Source organism: Protopterus annectens, chromosome 8.part0 (genome assembly GCF_019279795.1).
Source record: "Protopterus annectens isolate FY-2018-M chromosome 8.part0, PAN1.0, whole genome shotgun sequence".
NCBI lineage: Eukaryota > Metazoa > Chordata > Ceratodontiformes > Protopteridae > Protopterus > Protopterus annectens.
The window spans coordinates 1,226,763,536-1,226,780,615 of NC_056741.1; the positions used below are offsets into that span (position 1 = coordinate 1,226,763,536).

Below are 17,080 nucleotides of genomic sequence, written 5' to 3' on the forward strand. Positions count from 1 at the left end.
AACACCAAGAACATCAGTCTGCTACATCAGTATGAAGAAGCACTCTGTAATAAGAGATTACAAGTCAAACACAGTTGTCATTCTTCGTCACGGACATGCAAATCCTGAATTCCAATACTGAAAACTTCAACTTGATCAAACCCTGCAGCAGGATCCTAAGACCCAAGGTTTCAAAAGATCAAGCCTACATAAGCTTCCAATGGTGTCAAGACACCGGGCACCTATGCTGATCCCATAGGCCTAGCTCCACATGCCAAGAATGCAAAGATGCTCTGCACTTTCAGCGAAGGCGCTGATGCCACTGACACGGAAAACTAATAAGTGTCAAAGGGCACAAAAACAGGTGCCCCAAAAATGAATAAAACAACATGCATTAAATGTGTTTAGTAAACACTAAGCATGGGTTTTCCAGTTAAGAAAGGTGAAAACGGCTATAAAAACTAAATAAAGCAAAAAAACTGTTCTGTTTGAAAGCAGGAAGATGTGTGTATTATGCATTTGCTGCAATGAACAGTAAATTAAAAGGAAACATGTCAAACGTAAACACCAAAGTATTAAACACCTTTTCAAAATGAAGCCAAAAAATGTTGCTGTCTCAAGGGCCTTTTTAAGCGGTGGTAAAATGTAATCTGCCAACACAAAAAAATAAATTCAAACACTAAAACCAATCTGAATGTGACACTAGGAAAATAGCAGCTGCAAGGCTTCAGAAACAAGATTTCTGACTTTGTACAATGGACCATAGACAAGCATGCATTCATTAAAGGGATGTAAAACCTACCGGCTGTCAAAAAGTACTTCCCATAGTTTTAGCAGCATACATTACAAAGAACCACAGGGGAACATGAGCATGCAGAAACGATCCAAAAGCCCAACTCCACTGTCTATACTACAGAGGCACCTGAACGCAGGAAACACTTGATACACAACAAATTTATATTAGAAAGTCAAGAAATGTTTTTACGTTATTCTTGTGTGAACTATCCTGACTCCGGGCAATGAGGAAATTCTCTCATTGACATGAAACTACTCACATTATCTATACATTGATGGACCAAAAAAAGTGCTGGTCATGGGTAAAAGGTTACATTACTCATGAGTGGTGACTACTGAAGTAACACGTTTGTGCGCTTATCAATTAGCACATGCAAGTTAGAGATAAATCCCTGTAAAGTAACCTTTCACAGTTATATTCAGAACAGAATAACTCAATGCAGGGACAAAGTGTGATATTCACTGAGTCTCTGAGGGCCTATCGACTTCCACCATTTCATCCAAGTATAATGTCACCTCTTGATCAATCAGAAAGAATAGCTGTATAAAATCTTACCACAGATGTCCTCTTCCATGTTGCAGTGTTCTGATTGCGGGATCCTCCACCTCAGGTGACCGTAACGTCGGCTCCTATACAAAAGCTTAAGCCTGGTTGCTGCTAGTGCGTGAGATGTCACACAAAGGGCCATAAACCAGGGGCCTTAAATGTTACGTCTGCAAGCACAGACCTCAGAACTGACTGCCCAGTCGGACTGTAGTCTACGTAGTGCAAAATGATGTTCTCTAGACAGGTGAAATGCAAATGGCTGCCCAGTGTGACCATAGTCTAAGTGCCCCATGATGCCCCATAGACAGGTGAAAGGTAATGCAGTGGAACAAGTGGGAAGGATGGAATACTGCAACATGGAAGAGGACATCTATCGTTATGGGAAGATTTTACACAACTATTCTATGTAGTCCTATTCTCATGTTGCAGTACTCTTACTGTGGAAGAGTACCACAGCTTAACATGAGGAAGGGTGGAGGAAGAGGTAGCAGATTCCAGAACTCCGTGCAGGACTGCCCTTGCAAATCCTGCTCTGGCTATGGAGATATGGTCCAGTTTGTAATGTGTAAAGGTATTGAAGACCAGGTGACTGCCTCAAGGATGGTAGTTGTGTCCAGGCCTTTGAAGAAGGCCCCAGAAGAGGCTACTACTCTACTATCTGACCCCCTGAAGCAAGTGTTTTCCATAGCTGAAGCACATCATTTTCCTAATGCAGCAGGAGATAATTTGTTTGCATACTGCCTTGCCCATGGCTCCGGGATGGAAAGAGACAGTTGATTAGACTTTTCAATAGTCTTAGTTTTGTCCAAATAGAACTTTAGCTGCCTGTGGACTTCAAGAGAGTGCAGTATTCTCTCACTGCCATTTTCAGGAAAGGGAAAGAAGGTGGGTAAGTGAATAGACAGATCTAGTGACAGTTCGTTGACCACTTTGGGCATGAAGGAGGGGTTGGTGCACAGGGTCATCACCCTACCTTTGCGGAAGACAGTGTAGGGAGGGGATGCCATGAGTGCCTGTAACTCCAAGACCCTTCTGGATGAGGTGAGGACTCCCAATAGGACTGCTTTCCATGTGCACATCTGCAGGGATGCAGAGCTGGCTGGCTCAAAAGGTGCAACTAAGTTTTTCCAGGATGTAATTTAGGTTTCAAGGAGGTGGGATAGGTGTCCTTGGTGGCTTAATGTGCAAAACCCTTTTTAAAAATAGTTTAACATCCAACCTGAAGAGTAGTGGAGGGTCCAAGGGTAAGCAGGCAGAGATGGCAGACAACTGAACTTTCATTGAAGAGTATGAAAGGTTGGTCTGATTTTATGAACTCTCACACACAGGCTAAGACTAGAGGAACATCTGCTTGAAAGGGGTCCCCTATGTCTTTGGAGACACCATTTGGAGAACCTTTCCCATTTGGAAATGCAGGATCGCCTTGTGCTGGGTTTTTTCCTGGCATCCTACAGATAGATAGCAAGTCCTCAGTGTAGTGGTGTCTGAAGGGGACTAAAAGATCATCATCTAGAGGGTTAAGCAGAGCATCTCCAGGTATGGATGAATGAGAGTTGCCTTCTGTTGTGTGAGCAGATCCAGCTTGTGGGGCAACTTATGGTGATTTCCCTTGGCAAGGGTTTGAAGAAGAGGGAACCAATGCTACCTTGGCAGATAGGGAGTCACCAGCAAGATTTTTGGCATGTCCCTCCTGATTTTCAGGACGACTTTCTGAATGAGAGGAAAGGGAGGGAAGGCATACAGAAACGGACCCTTCCATGAGATGGTGAAGGCGTCTACTCTCCAGGCAAGTGAGGAGGGATCCTTGGCACAAAAGGTTTTCACTAGTCTGTTCTGGGGGAGGCAAATAAATATATATTTGTGGTGTGCCCACTGGTGGACAATGTCTAGGAAAACATCTCTGTGCAACATCCACTCATGATGCAGAGAGAATGATCTGTGACAGCATTCGCTTGGTGGTTGCTCTGGGATGGAATATAGACTTGCCTGCAGTGATGTGCTGTTCTGAGAGGCTAATTCCCAAACTTGCACTGCTAACCTGCAGTGTAGGTAAGGCCTGGTCCCCCCCCCCTGTTTGCTGATGTACCACATTACAGTGTTGTTTGTGAAGATATGTAGGGGGCCTACAGGGCTAGCTGAACTGCAGCCATCTCCCTTATGTTGATGTGTTTTCTCAGGAAAGATGGTCGCAAGAGGGCATACACTTTGAGGCCATTCATGATAGCTCCCCAGCCCAGATGTGAGGCATCTGTGTGCATGCACTGAATTGGTGTGGTGGGTTGGAGGGGCAGGCCTGGGTTCAGTTGTATCTGTTGAATCTACCACTTCAATTCTGATTTTAAGCAAGGCAAGACGGGTATTTGGAAGTCTAGAGGGTGGCTGTGTTGGGACCACACATTCTTTAGATACCACTGTAACTTCATCATGAGCATCCTGCCCAGTGGCTGCCATAAGGCCCAGTAGGTGCATGAAATGCCTGGCTGACAAGTGGTCGACCTGGAGGAGGACTGGAGGTGGTTGATCAGGAAAGTTACCTTATCCTGAGGGATGAAAGCCTTCATCAGTTCTGTCCGTATCCTGCATCCCAGGAAGGTTTTGCCCTGTGCTGGGGGTAGGGATGATTTTCTGAGGTCGAATCTGAATCCCAATCCCTGGAGCAGAGACATGGAGAACAGATGATCTTTGAGGGTGTATTCCCTTTCTGCAAGGATGGGAATGTCGTCCAGGTAGGGGTAGATTTGAATGCCCTTGTTCCTGCAATAGGCTATGGCTGGAGCTAGGCACTTGGTAAAGATCCTTGGTGCAGTAGATAAACCAAAGGGCAAGGCAGGAAACAAAGTGTGAACAGGGTCCGGCAAAATTTAGGCACTTCCTGTGGCTTTGATGTATGGGAACGTGGGGGTAAGCCTCCTTCAAAGTCAAAGTGGCCATGAAAGCCTTGGGTGGCAATAGTGGAAGCAGGTTTTGGAGGGATAGCATTCTGAAGGAAGGGACTTTCAGAAAGAGGTTTAAGAAGGATAAATCCAGGACTGTCCTCCAAGGGCCAACCTTTTTTTGGTATGAAGAATAACCTGGAGTAGAAACCTTTTCCTTCTTGACCTGGCGGAACAGGTTCTATGGCTCCCTGAGCAAGAAGGTCCCAATAATGTGAGGGATTAGGTGAAGTTGGTTCTTGGGTGGGAAGCGAATGCCCTGTGGTGTGGGTTTTTCCTGCCCAAACAGGAAATATCCTTTTTCCACTACTGCCAGGACCCAACGGTCTGAGATGACTTCTTTTCAGAGGGGCAGACAGTGAGAGAGGCGGGATGAGAGGGGAAGGTGATTGAGGCAGTGATGCATTATTATTGTTATTTCTGTCCTGAAAGGGCTGCCTATTGGTGGGCAGAGAAGGAGCTGTCCTAGAGGAGGATTGTCTCCTGGTGCCTTTCCTATGTCTGGAAGATGAAAAGGTGGCAGGGGCTCTACTGACAAAGGAGGTCTTTGCAAGGTAATTTCTGTAAAATGTTGGTACTGGGGAGACCAGTAGGTGTTTTAGGTCTTGGAGTTTACTCTTCTCTCCTGTAGGTTCTTAAACAGGTCTGCAGACTGTCTCCCAAACAGGAGGTTATTATCCAGGGGTGCATCCAAAATTTTAGATTTTAAGTCTTCAGGCAGTGGCTGGAGTCTAAGCCACGAGTATCTGCAGAACACAGATGCAGATACAATGGATGTAGCAGAGGCCTCTACTGCATCATAGCTGCATTTTAGAGAGTACCTGGCAACATGAGATGCCAGGGGCAGTTTACATGCCATTTCTGTCTTGTTAGGGGGAGTCAGGCAAGCAGGACAGTAGGGATGAAGTCTGTGATATCAAACCTATGGCATATTTCACCATATGGGTCTGGTAGTTAATTGCCCTAAATGCTAGGGTGGAAGAGGTATACATCTTCTTACCCAGCCTGTCCATTACCTTGCTATCCTTGTCTGAAGACAGGTGTGATGAGGATGGAATAAGTCTAGACTGTTTGTATGGGGCCACTGCTACCACTGTAGGGTCCGCCAAGTGGGGCTTTACCAGAAATTTGTGGTCATCAGGGACCTTACAGAAATCATCAGGTCTCTTAGGAGCAAGTGGTTGAGAGTCAGGGTTTTTGAGACTGATGCAAATGCATCTAGGTATTATGGAATCACCAGAGGAATGGCTGATGGGGAGGGTGATTCAACCTGGAGCAGCTCAAAATACATTTTTTGAATTTGTCATCTGGGTAGTATCCCATTTAAAATACTCCCTCATTTTTGTTAGTCTCTCCAAATGTAATGTCCTCAAGATGGGAGTCTCCCTCAATGGAATCCTCATCAGAGTAGTAGTATTCCAAGGACTTGGGATGAGTAAGTAACAGACTCATCTGAGGAAGAGGATGAGGCTTCTTCCTCCTGTGAGAGGGAAGGAAGGATAGAGGTAGCTGAGGCAGGTCTTGGGCTAAGTAAAGGTAAAATGGGTGCTGAGAAGGCTGAAGGCCTGCAGCAAAGATTGAGGAGGACTGCCAGTCCAGTTGATCCTCCAAAGGAGCAGACAAATGCATGTTGTCTCCTTTTTAAAGGCACTGATTTAGTAGAAGCTGTGGGCCTAATTTCAGGAATCTGGCCAAAAGAGCAGGAATCGGAATCCTGGAACATGGAAAGTCGTCCAGTGGAGCCTGGTTCACCCTCGACTTCAGTGATAACCAACATCGGGATAACCTCCGTGGACGTGCCTACCGGTACTCGGAAGCAGCTTCCTCAATGGGAGTCACAGAAGTAGATGGTTCAAGGGGATGTCCCTCAATCCCTATATCGGCGGTTGGCAGGGTGTCCGACGGAGGGGCAGAAGTGGTAGGCCTTGAAACACTGGCCTTTCTTGGCAGTTCTGCCTGGGCGTCCGTCTCAGGATCCATTCTTAACGCTAACTTCTTTAGCCTCTTGTTCTCAAAATATAAATTGAGGGCAGACAGCTTCTGAGAGTTCTGGGAACAAACAACTGGCAGATGGTGCAGGAAGTATGATTGTGTTACCGGCCTAAAGAGAATAAGCAAAGATCATGCAAGTCTGTGTGGAATTTGACATCTGCAGCTACAATTCTGCTTCTTAGAGGACATCAGCTAAAAAAAAGACAACCTAAGCTTAAGTGAAAATAATAAAAAGAATTCCCCAAAGGGGTACTTAACTTTAGACGTCTTGAAGGACAGGAGCGAAGTGATCGACCTGACATTCGACTGTGGCAGAAAAGTTTCTGGGGTCTGTGCGTGCAGACATCACATTTAACGCCCCTGGTTTATAGTTCTGCATGTGATGTCCCATGGACTAGTTGCAAACAGGCTTAAGCTTTTGTATAGGAGCAGACGCTCTGGTCGCCTGAGGTGGAGGATCCCACAGTAAGAATACTGCAACATGAGAATAGGAGGACATCTGGAAAATACAGTTAAAATGAGAACATTTTCATCTGTCATCATATCCCAAGTGTTAACCCAGAATGAATACCTGTCTGCTCACAGCTTTGAGAGTTGTCCTGGGCATAATGTGCTCCCTCGGCAAGCTCACTGGACTCTTCCTGGTAGTAACTGTATTCACCGTGCTGTCCTTCAGAATCTGCCCACTGTCCCTGGGCATTTTCATCATGGGCTGGCTATAACAAAAAAAAAAAAAAAAAAACTGTCAGACATAATACAGAAGTACTCCCTCACCAAACATTTACTATTCATGATGCAGTCCCCATAAATACAAGAAAGTTAATACTCGTATCATGTACCCGTCAAGGGTTTCCTGCAAAGCACTGAAGAGTTGTTCACTTTTTACTTTTTTTGTGCTCTCGTGTAGCTTCTCTAAAGATCCCAAGTATGCCCTGCTCAGGAAGGAATGCTATCTCTGGCTCAAGCAGAATGTCAATGTCTGGCTTAAAGGAAGTGCGCTTGCTCAACCATCATTCCAGACATTGAGCCCAACTCCTATCAGCTTATAAGATAGTTCAATGCCAAGAAACCGGCGAGGGCACAATCTCCAGACACTTACGATGGATCTGCCAGACATCTCTCTCTCTCACACAGGGGAAACCACATGAGGGGTAATGAATAAGCTCAAGACCAATAAGGGAGGATGGGCTGTCAGCAAGCAGAGGGGAAAATCATTACAAATAAATAATGCAACTCACAAGAATATAATTTTGCTTAGTCAAACTCATGGTGCAGAATCAGGGAACAATGGGAAACCACAAGGACAAAGGCAACTAAAAGTAGGGACAAAACCCCCTACTGTACATAACCACTGAGATTATTTGAAACAAAAGCCTAAAATATCACTTATAAAATTTTCTGAGCAGTTCTTGACACAGTGGACTTCTGCTGCAATGCCCAACAGTATCCCCAAATTGGGATTATAAACTTGCAAAAATTGAAGTAGGAATTGAGGAATTAAAAGGTACAGTTGTGTACACTTACCATAAATGTAGATGTTTGAGTGTATTCACTGTTGCAGTCATCACACTTGGGGTTATCTGCTTGCAGTAGCCCTCAGTCGGCCTTGGGTCCTACGTCAGTTGCAGGCTCCTCTTCCGTGACGTCAGGTCATCAGGGGGTATAAAACATGCAGCTGACGTCATTACATCAATTTTTCTTGCCCCAAATGTCAGGTGACCCCTAATGGGAAGCAATTAAATCTATAAATATAGAAGGTTACACCTCCAACAAAAAAGCAAATACACCAAAAAGCTTTTAAACATTGTAAAGGAGAGAAGAGATATAACCAAAAGAAGTCAGGGGGCTGGAGGGAGGGTAACCAGGACTGAAACAGTGAATACACTCAAACATCTACATTTATGGTAAGTGTACACAACTGTACTATGCTCTTCGTGCTTTCACTGTTACAGTCATCACACTTGGGTAGATCCCCAAAGCTAAGGATGAGAGGAGGAGGAATTTAGATAGCATTAGGACCAGCTATAAGGCCCTGCAAGACTGCAGTGGCAAAGCCAGCTCTGGATTTAGAGAAAATTGGCAAATGGCAATGCTTGGTGAAAGTATGTACAGAACTCCAGGTAGCAGCTTCTAGGATGTCCCTGGTAGGTACGCCTCTGAGAAAGGCTGTAGAGATGGATGCAGCCCTGGTTGAGTGGGGTCTGATCCCCTGTGGGATAGGTTTTCCAAGGTGCTTAGAGCAGAAATTAATGCAATGGCCTATTCATTTGGAGATGGTTAGCTTTGAAATAGCCTTCCCCTCTATCCCTGCAGCAAATGTCACCAGCAGTTCAGGTTTTCTTTGAGGTTTAGTCCTGTCCAAGTAGAATCTAAGTTGTCTGTGCACATCTAAGGAGTGCAGTATCCATTCCCCTTTGTTCTGTGGATTAGGAAAGAAGGTTGGCAAATGAATGAACTGATTAAGGGCCACACTGGATACCACCTTTGGCATGAAAGAGGGATTGGTCCTGAGGGACACCCTGTCCGCATGAAAAATGATGAAAGGCTCCACTGCCATAAGGGCCTGTAATTCAGATACCCTTCTTGCTGAAGTGATTGCTAAAAGGAAAGCGGTTTTCCAAGAAAGGAATTTTAAATCTGCAGTAGCAGCTGGCTCGAGAGGAGGAAGGGCGAGTTTCTCCAATACAAAGTTAGGGTCCCAGGTTGGAGTTGGGAGCTCTCCTGGGTGGTTTTAAATTGTTGGCCCCTCTGAGGAACTGCTTGAGCAGTGGATGAGAGAAGAGGGGGGGTTCTGTATTATGAGCAGAAATGGCTGAGGCGTGAATTTTTAATGAGGAAAAAGACAGGCCCTTGTAAAGCATCTCAGTTAAGTATTGTAAAATCTGAGGTAAATTGGGCACTGCTGTGCTCATCCCTTGAGAATGGTTCCAGGCACAGCATATTTTCCATTTTTTCAGCATATGCTTTTCTAGCACTAGGCCTCCTTGCCTCTAAAATGATATTCATCACTGGTTTACTGAGGGATGGTAAAGGAGAGATTAGGTAATTAGCCAGGCTGCTAGGTTCAGTGTTTGAAGGTGAGGGTGTAGAATCTGGTTCTCCTGTTGAGACAGCAGGGTAGGAGTCTGAGGCAGGTGCCATAGGGCCCACAGTGACACACTGCGCAGGAGGGGGTACCAGTGTTGGCGTGGCCAGTCTGGTGTAATCAAAATCGTCCTTGGTTTGTCTTGTTTGATCTTTAATAGTACTGTGGAGAGCAGAGGCTGAGGAGGAAAGGCATAAACTGTTAGGTTTTTCCAGCTGAAGGAAAGAACATTCACTTTCCAAGCTTATCTGTGGGGAGTCCTTGTGCAAAATGTTCCCAATTGATAGTTCTGGAGGGAGGCAAACAGGTCTATACCTGGGCTCCCCATTTGCTTGTCAACATGTTGAAAATCCTTTGTTGCAGTTTCCACTCGTGTGGGTCCATGAGATTTCTGCTTAGTCTGTCTGCCAGTGTATTTAGTTTTCCTGGCAGGAACTGAGTTTGTAGATGCACTTGGTAGCTCAAGGCTGTGTTCCACAATGCCATGGCTAGTCAGGGAGTAAGAATGTGTACCCCCTGCTTGTTTATGTACCACTTAACAGTGGTGTTGTCAGTCTTTACCATTAATTGTCCTGGAAGAATGTGGTCCTTGAAGGCTGTCAGACCATTCTGTACAGCTAACATTTCTTTTGAATTGATGTGCAGGTGCATTTGACTTCGGTTCCATTTGCCCTGAAAGCACTTCCCTGCCAGGTTGGCCCCCCCATGCATACTATGATGCATCTGTTAGGGTTTGGGTGGCAGGGGGTAGTGTGAATGGTAGTCCCTTGCTTTGTTGGCAGGCCTGTGCCCACCAATGGAACTCTAGGCGTAGGTAAGGTAGGATAGGAATCATGGCTTCTAGATCCTGAGAATTTTGACACCACAGGCTTTTTAGATACCAATGTAGTTTCCTCATATGCAGTCTTGCATATGGAATTAGAAGAATGCAGGAGGCCATGAACCCCAAGGCTTGCAGCATTTGCCTTGCAGACAGCAGGGTTTTTGTGGCCACTTGTTTGAAGTAGGTTGTCAAGTGAATTTGTTTCTCTGGCGTAAGGAAAGCCATCTGGGAAGGTGTATTCAAGCTTGCTCCCAGGAATATAATTTGACAGGGTACCAGGTGTGATTTCTTTTCGTTTATGGTGTACCCCAGACAAGTTAGCACCCTTTGTACAAAAGCCAGATGATTCAAAAGTATGTCCTGGTTTTCTGCCTGAATTAGACAATCATCCAGGTATGGTTATATTTGAATATTTCTCTGCCTGCAAAATGCAATGACTGGAGCTAGGCACTTTGTGAATACCCTGGGCGCAGTACATAAGCCAAAGGGCAGTGCAGAGAACAGACAGTGCGTATAGCTTGCTTTGAAGTGTAGGTATCTTTTGCAAGATTCCTTGATTGGGATGTGCAGGTATGCTTCCTTAAATCTAAATAGTGTTGCCAACCAGGCATCTTTGCCTAGCATAAGGAAGCAACTGGTGAAGAGTCAGCATCTTAAATTTTGGAATCACCAAAATGGTGCGAGTAGACCGGTCCAGGATCGGATGCCATGAATTGTCTTTTCTGGGTACCAGGAAAAGTCTCGAGTAGAAACCTTGTCCTTTTTCCTCTTCTGGTATCAACTGAATAGCCCCTATGCTTAAGAGAGACAGTACTTGCTTTTGGGCCTCTGCCCACTGATTTGGAGTTAGATCCGGCCAACCACTTGGAATCGGCAACGTGTGGAAGTGAAATCTGTATCCTTGGGACACTATATTTAAAACACATTTGTCCTGGGTAATGAGTCCCCAGTTATTTGCATGAAGTGCAATCTTACACCCCAAAGGGGAGTCAGTTGAGCAGTGCTTGGAAGTTTTAAAAAAGTCCTTGAGACAGTTAACCATAGGGGGGAGTTTTATTACTCCCAGGTTTGGAAGTGGAGGCCACCCACTGCTTAGTCCTGTGCGTACCCTGGGACTGAAGCCTGGAGGCTCTGCTGGATCTGGGTTTGGACTGAGGTCCGGAAGAGGCAGAAAAGGACCAATTCTTAGAAGGCCAATGCCTACTAAATCTCGGAGGTTGTACTTGCAAAAAATCTTTAACGGTTTGCATAGATTTAGCTTTTTCCTCCATCTTTTTAAGAAATTCTTCTGCCTTGTTGCCAAACAGGCGGTCCTGATTTAAGGGAGTATTCAGTAATTTCGCTTTAACATAATCTGGCAAGGACTGCTCCTTAAGCCAAGCATGCCTTCTAAGTACAGACCCAGTTACAGCAGCCCTGCAAGATGCTTCTAGTGAATCAAAGCAGCATTGCAACGCATGTTCACCAACCTGTTCAGCAAAATGCATTAAATCCTGTAAATCCTTATTTTCAGCACAATCAGGAATCAACATCATTTTCGGTTTAAGCAATCTAATAACATGCTGCTGATACTTTAACATATGTAACTGGCAATCCAAGGCCCTAATTGGTCAAAGTTGCAGAAGTGTATACCTTCTTACCCCATCTATCCAGCGCCCTGGAGTCTCCATCAGAGAGGGTAGGATTTTTGGCAGTAGAAGCGTTAATGCCCTTGGGTCCCTGTGAAATGGTTTCAGGGTCCACAGTAGGATTTTTGAAAAGGAACTTGTGAGAGTCAGGAACCCTGTAATATCTATCAGGGTTTTCTGGGAGCAGGAGGTAGAGTGTCAGGGGTCATGCTAGATTCCGAAAAGGCATCGTCAACAATATCGAGTACAGGAGATATAGCTAAAGGACTGTGCTGGGGCAGGAGTAAGAAATCCCTAAGCCTCTTTGTAGAATCAGAGAAATCCTGACTTTCCCAACGAAAATGCTCCCTGAGAGTATGCAAGGTTTCACCCAAAAGAGAAATCCTCTGGGGGAGAAGCAGAGGGAATAGAGTCCTCAGCATCAGAATCCTCATAGGTAGACAAGGGTAATCCTGGTCATCAGAGGAAACAGAAATTTCAGAATCCTGATCAGAAGTATCATAAGCAAACTCAGTTCCTAGGTCTCTTAGAGGAGGAAGGTTGGCTTCCCCCTGATTAAAGTAATAAGGTCTTCAGTCATTCTTATCATTTGTTTTTTAGGCATAGAGGCCTGACCACATGGTCTGGGCGTCGGTTTTCTAGGCATGGTTCGAGTTTTAGGCCTTGAAGAAGAAGATGGTGTCGGTTTAATATGCAAGTCAGTAGGCCTGAATACACCCTCAGAAGCCGGTGCCTGCACAGCGACTCTGGACACATCCAAGGTTGAGACATCCACAGGTTCCACAGCTGAAGCATCGTGCACCATACAGGACTCCGAATGGATCTCAGTAGAGAAATGCGAATCTGAAGTAGTGGGTATCAGGGGGCTGCGAAAGCACCTCACTGAGTACCTGCACCTCGGTGGCCTGTCTGTCTTTATCTTTGCATTTTTTTGGAATGTCAGTAGTCAGATGTCTTACCGAAGACATATCGGGATAATTAAACCGAGCACCAAAATATTAAGAAGCGAAAAAAATATACCGACTGATAGTTCGTGGTTTAAATAAGGCACAAATCCAACAGTGAAGTACATCGAGGTCAGGGCCTAGGCAAGGAATACAGTACGAATGAAAATCTTTATGAGGTATTTGCTTTCCACAAGAAATGCAATTACTTACTTTTACTGACCCAACGGGGTACTTGGCTTTTAGTTGAAGACTTCGGTTTTGAAACTCGAAAATGAAAATTTCAGGAGTCAGCCGACAGACACTTGTGAACTACTACTGCTTCGGGCACCGCACGGCAAGAAAGACTAATGTAATGACGTCGGCCGCATGTTTTATACCCGATGACCTGACGTCACGGAGGAGGAGACAGCAACCGACTCAAGACCCAAGACTTTGTTAATCAAGCCGACTGAGGGCTACTGCAAGCAGATAACCCAAATGTGATGACTGCAACAGTGAAACAAGAAGAACATCTTAAGCATAGCTGTTTTAAACAACTACATACCTATAATTCAAACCCAGCTTACAGTGCTTGACAAAGATGTGAAATAACAACTATGGTACAGCTGTCTGCCATAGGTAGGTAACTAGGCTATTGGCCCTAGGGCCTATAAAAGCCTAGCCAAAAAGGTACCCTGGTTTTCGCCACTCAAGAAATTATTTTCCTGTGCCACTGTCAAGCAGAACCACAGAAGATCCCTGGGGTGAATTTCCTATTACCAATCCAATCAAAGATTTTTCTTGAAGAGTGCTAATGAGGAGCTCTGTTTGACATAGATAGGTAGCCTGTTCCAGAGTATGGGAAGTCTCTGGGACAGGAATCTATCCCTCCAGCATGTTTGGTTTATTGTGGTGACAAGGTTTAGGTCCCTAGAGTGTGTAGCTCAGAGGGATTGGGATTTCTTTAAGTGGAGCATGTTCAACAGCTCTGGGTTTGACATAGCTTTGTATGTTAGTCAGAGATCACCTCTGAGTAGGCGATATGTGGAGTAAAGCTGGAGTTTTTTTGAGTTGGTCTGCATAAAGCATCTGTTTGAAGCCAGTAATCCTCTGTTAGGTATTTTTGCAGCCTTTCCAGTTGTAGATGTCTTGTAAGATACATACCAAAAGGGGCGTTGTACTCTATAATGGATCTAATGAGTGATGAGTAGAGGGGAACAATTACCTCTTTTTTTCTGGATGAGAAACCTTTTGTGATGGTGTGCCATGCAGAAGGATTTCCTGACTACTGTGGCTATGTTATTATCACAGGAGAGACTACTGTCCACCTGTGTCCCACAGTCTCTTACCACACTTTAGGTGTTAAGTAGACTACCGCCTATGTGGTAGTTCAAGGGTACAGAGTTTTTATCAAAGGGGATGACAATGCACTTTTTGGCATTGAGCTTGAGACCATGGCTTTGACACCAGGTATCTGTCTCAGTGAGGCCCATTTGTAGGATGTCCACATAGTTAGGAGTTTCGATTATGGCTCCTAGTTTGCAGTCATCTGCGAATTTAGTTAGCCAAAGACCTTCTGCGTTTGGTATCTACTTCTCCGAAGTACAGGCTAACAGGAGAGGACCCAGGACTGAACACTGTGGTACTCCACTTGTCACTGGTCTGAAGTCTGATTTGGAGTCTGCTACTTTCACAGTGTGGGTTCTGTCAGTAAGCCAGTTGGCAACCCATCTTGTGACATAGAGATTTATACCTAGTTTAGTGAGATTATCTATAATTCCAGAGTTGGGGATGGTGTCGAACGCTTTGGCGAGATCTAGACAGGCTGTGTGAACCACCTTACCCTCATCTATGGCTTTGGTGACTACTTCAAAGAAGTCTATCAGGTTTAGGAGACATGATCTGCCTTTTACAAACCCGAACTGTGTGGGTCCAGAGTTTGGAGATCTCCAATGTCTGAGTTCCACAATGATACGTTCAATGGCCTTGCAGATCAGGCTCGTCAGGCTAATGGGGTGGTAGTTCCCGGGGTCTGTTGTAGCCCCCCTTTTGTGGAGTGGGATAACAGTCGCGGTGCACCTTTCAATGGGCACAAAGCCTGAGGTGAGGCTATGATTGAACAAGGTACTTAGGTGGGGTGCCAGTTCATTCTGTAGTTTAGAAGGCAGCCTGGGATGTTGTCAGGTCCCATGGATGATGCGTTCTTGGCTTTGGAGAGTGAGATTTTTACCTGAGCAGCCGTGATTACAGGAACTTTGCATTCTTCCGGTATAAAGATGGGCCCTTTAGGGGGTGAGGGGCGGGTTAAGTTAGCACTGAACATATCTCCCAGGATGTTGGCAATATCAGCTGGTTCTGTATATTTAGTGTCATTGTGCTGTAACTCAGAGCAGATCTGAGTGTTCCCACTGAGATTCTTGACATAGCTATAGAATGCTTTGTGGTTGTCTTTAGAATCAGTGGCGATTTTGTTTTCATAACTAGCTTTGGAGGATTTTATGAGGGGATCTCAGCTCTTACTGAGGCTGACCAGGGAGTTCCTGCAATCGTGGGATTTTACTCTTTTTTTTGCAACAGTTTCTTTCTTCTGTTGTAGAGTTTGTTTATGGCAGAAGACCACCAGATTGGCTTCCTTTTTCTGGAGGACAGCATCTTGGTTCTGTTAGGGATAGCACGATCCATGCACTCGTGTAAGTGCTTATAAAGTGCATTTGTGTAGGATTCAGCAGTCGTACCTCTACTGCCTATCTGCATGGATGTCGTGAAGTTTGCCACTTCTATCTTAAGAAGCATGAAGATGGCTTTGGAGAAATTGTTTACGGTTGTTTTCCTAATGGTGGGTGGGAGCGGGATGTGGCTGTCTAGGGTGATTAGCTTGTGGTCGGATCTGACCAAGGAGATGACCTCTGGTGTGGAACAACGGTCACCCATGTTGGTAATGACCAGATCTAGGATATTGCTGCCTCTCGGGGGTTGTGGATAAGTTGATCCAAGGCGTTGGAAGTGATGATTTCCAGAAAACGTTGAGCAAAAGAGTTGGTGCACAAGTAGTTTTCCCAGTTAATGGTGGGGTAGTTGAACTCACCCATTATTAGAGTGTTAGGTTGTACCTTAATATTTTCCAGTGTATCAAGAAAAAGAGTGGGAATCCTGGGGCATGGTGGGGGGTATGTAGCAAGCGACAATCTGGATTGCGGTTTTGCCCAGAGTTAGTTGAACTTGGATAATCTCGGATGCATTATGCTAAGCAACTAGCTTGGAGGTGTGGATATCCTTAATGAATATGGACATGCCTCCACCTTTAGTGTTTCAGTCCAGGTTTGGTGGCCGAAAGGTGTGGTACGAATTATAGCCTGGTAATGCAGGGGTGCTCTCTGGAGCTTTGAACCAGGTCGCTGTCACTGCATAGATGTCAATGTTCTCCATTTTGAGTGCCTCGAGTGAGTGCATTTTGAGTTTTAGACGTCTAGCATTGAGAAGCATTACCCTCAGATTTTGCTTGCTTATACCTGTTACAGTGGTGAATTTGTCATTTGAACCTTGCTAAAAATAAGGCACTATAGGGGTGGCAAGAGCCTTTGCTAGTATCCAGAATCCCAAGGGTGACAGGTGCAGGCCATCTCTGGCAAAGCAGTGTGGCCTGTCGATCATGTCATCCCAGGCAGATATTGGATTCCCTTAGAATGACAGTAGAAGCTTAGCCAATTGTTAAAGTCAATCATTTTGCCCTTGTACTGTGGTATCATTCTGGGTGATGGCAGGATGCTACTCAGGGCTAGGGTCATACCTGCCTGGGTTACAAGATCAGAGAGCTCTTCCATGTCACTTTTCATGTAGTCTCAGGTCATTCACACCAACATGGACAATGACAGAGTCATATTTGTACTTGTTGTGGAGTGACCTGAGTGCGTGCGTTATGTGGCGGATCCTGGCACCCATGGGCATATTTTGAAACAAGTGCAACCAACACTACTTCAGAGAAGATTCTGATCACAACTATCTAGTGGTTTTCTAGTGACAAATCAGGCAGTGAGCAACCCACAAAAAAAAAAAAAAAAAAAGTTATGTACTCACCATAATGTTCCACGTTTGTTGTCCATCTCACCATTCATTCTTACTTGGGATGGGTTCGGAGCAGATCCTCAGCTCTGACTCGGCCGAATACACAGCTTTAAGTCTCAAACTTGGCTCGTGGCAGGTACGTATCCCATGATGCAGTGGTGCAACTCTCAGATCTTGTTTGCTGCTAACTTACTAATGAGTAACATAAGTAAATATATAGAGATATATAGGACCCCAAAATCAGGAGAAACAAACTGAGTCAAGTAACTCCTGAAAGGAGGAAAGATAACCCCCAGGTCCTCTAGGAGTC

General features: G+C 45.1%; 1 protein-coding gene across 2 annotated transcripts in view; it reads right to left on the reverse strand.

Annotated features, from left to right (window-relative positions):
• The window catches only part of LOC122809322 (RNA-binding protein 10-like), a 1,914,178-nt gene that overhangs the window by 727,370 nt on the left and 1,169,728 nt on the right, over positions 1–17,080 (reverse strand). For both annotated transcript variants that reach the window (XM_044080723.1, XM_044080722.1), the window contains exon 14: positions 6,818–6,962. In XM_044080723.1, coding sequence (XP_043936658.1) covers positions 6,818–6,962 — 145 coding nt within the window. The remainder of the gene's footprint in view (positions 1–6,817; positions 6,963–17,080) is intronic.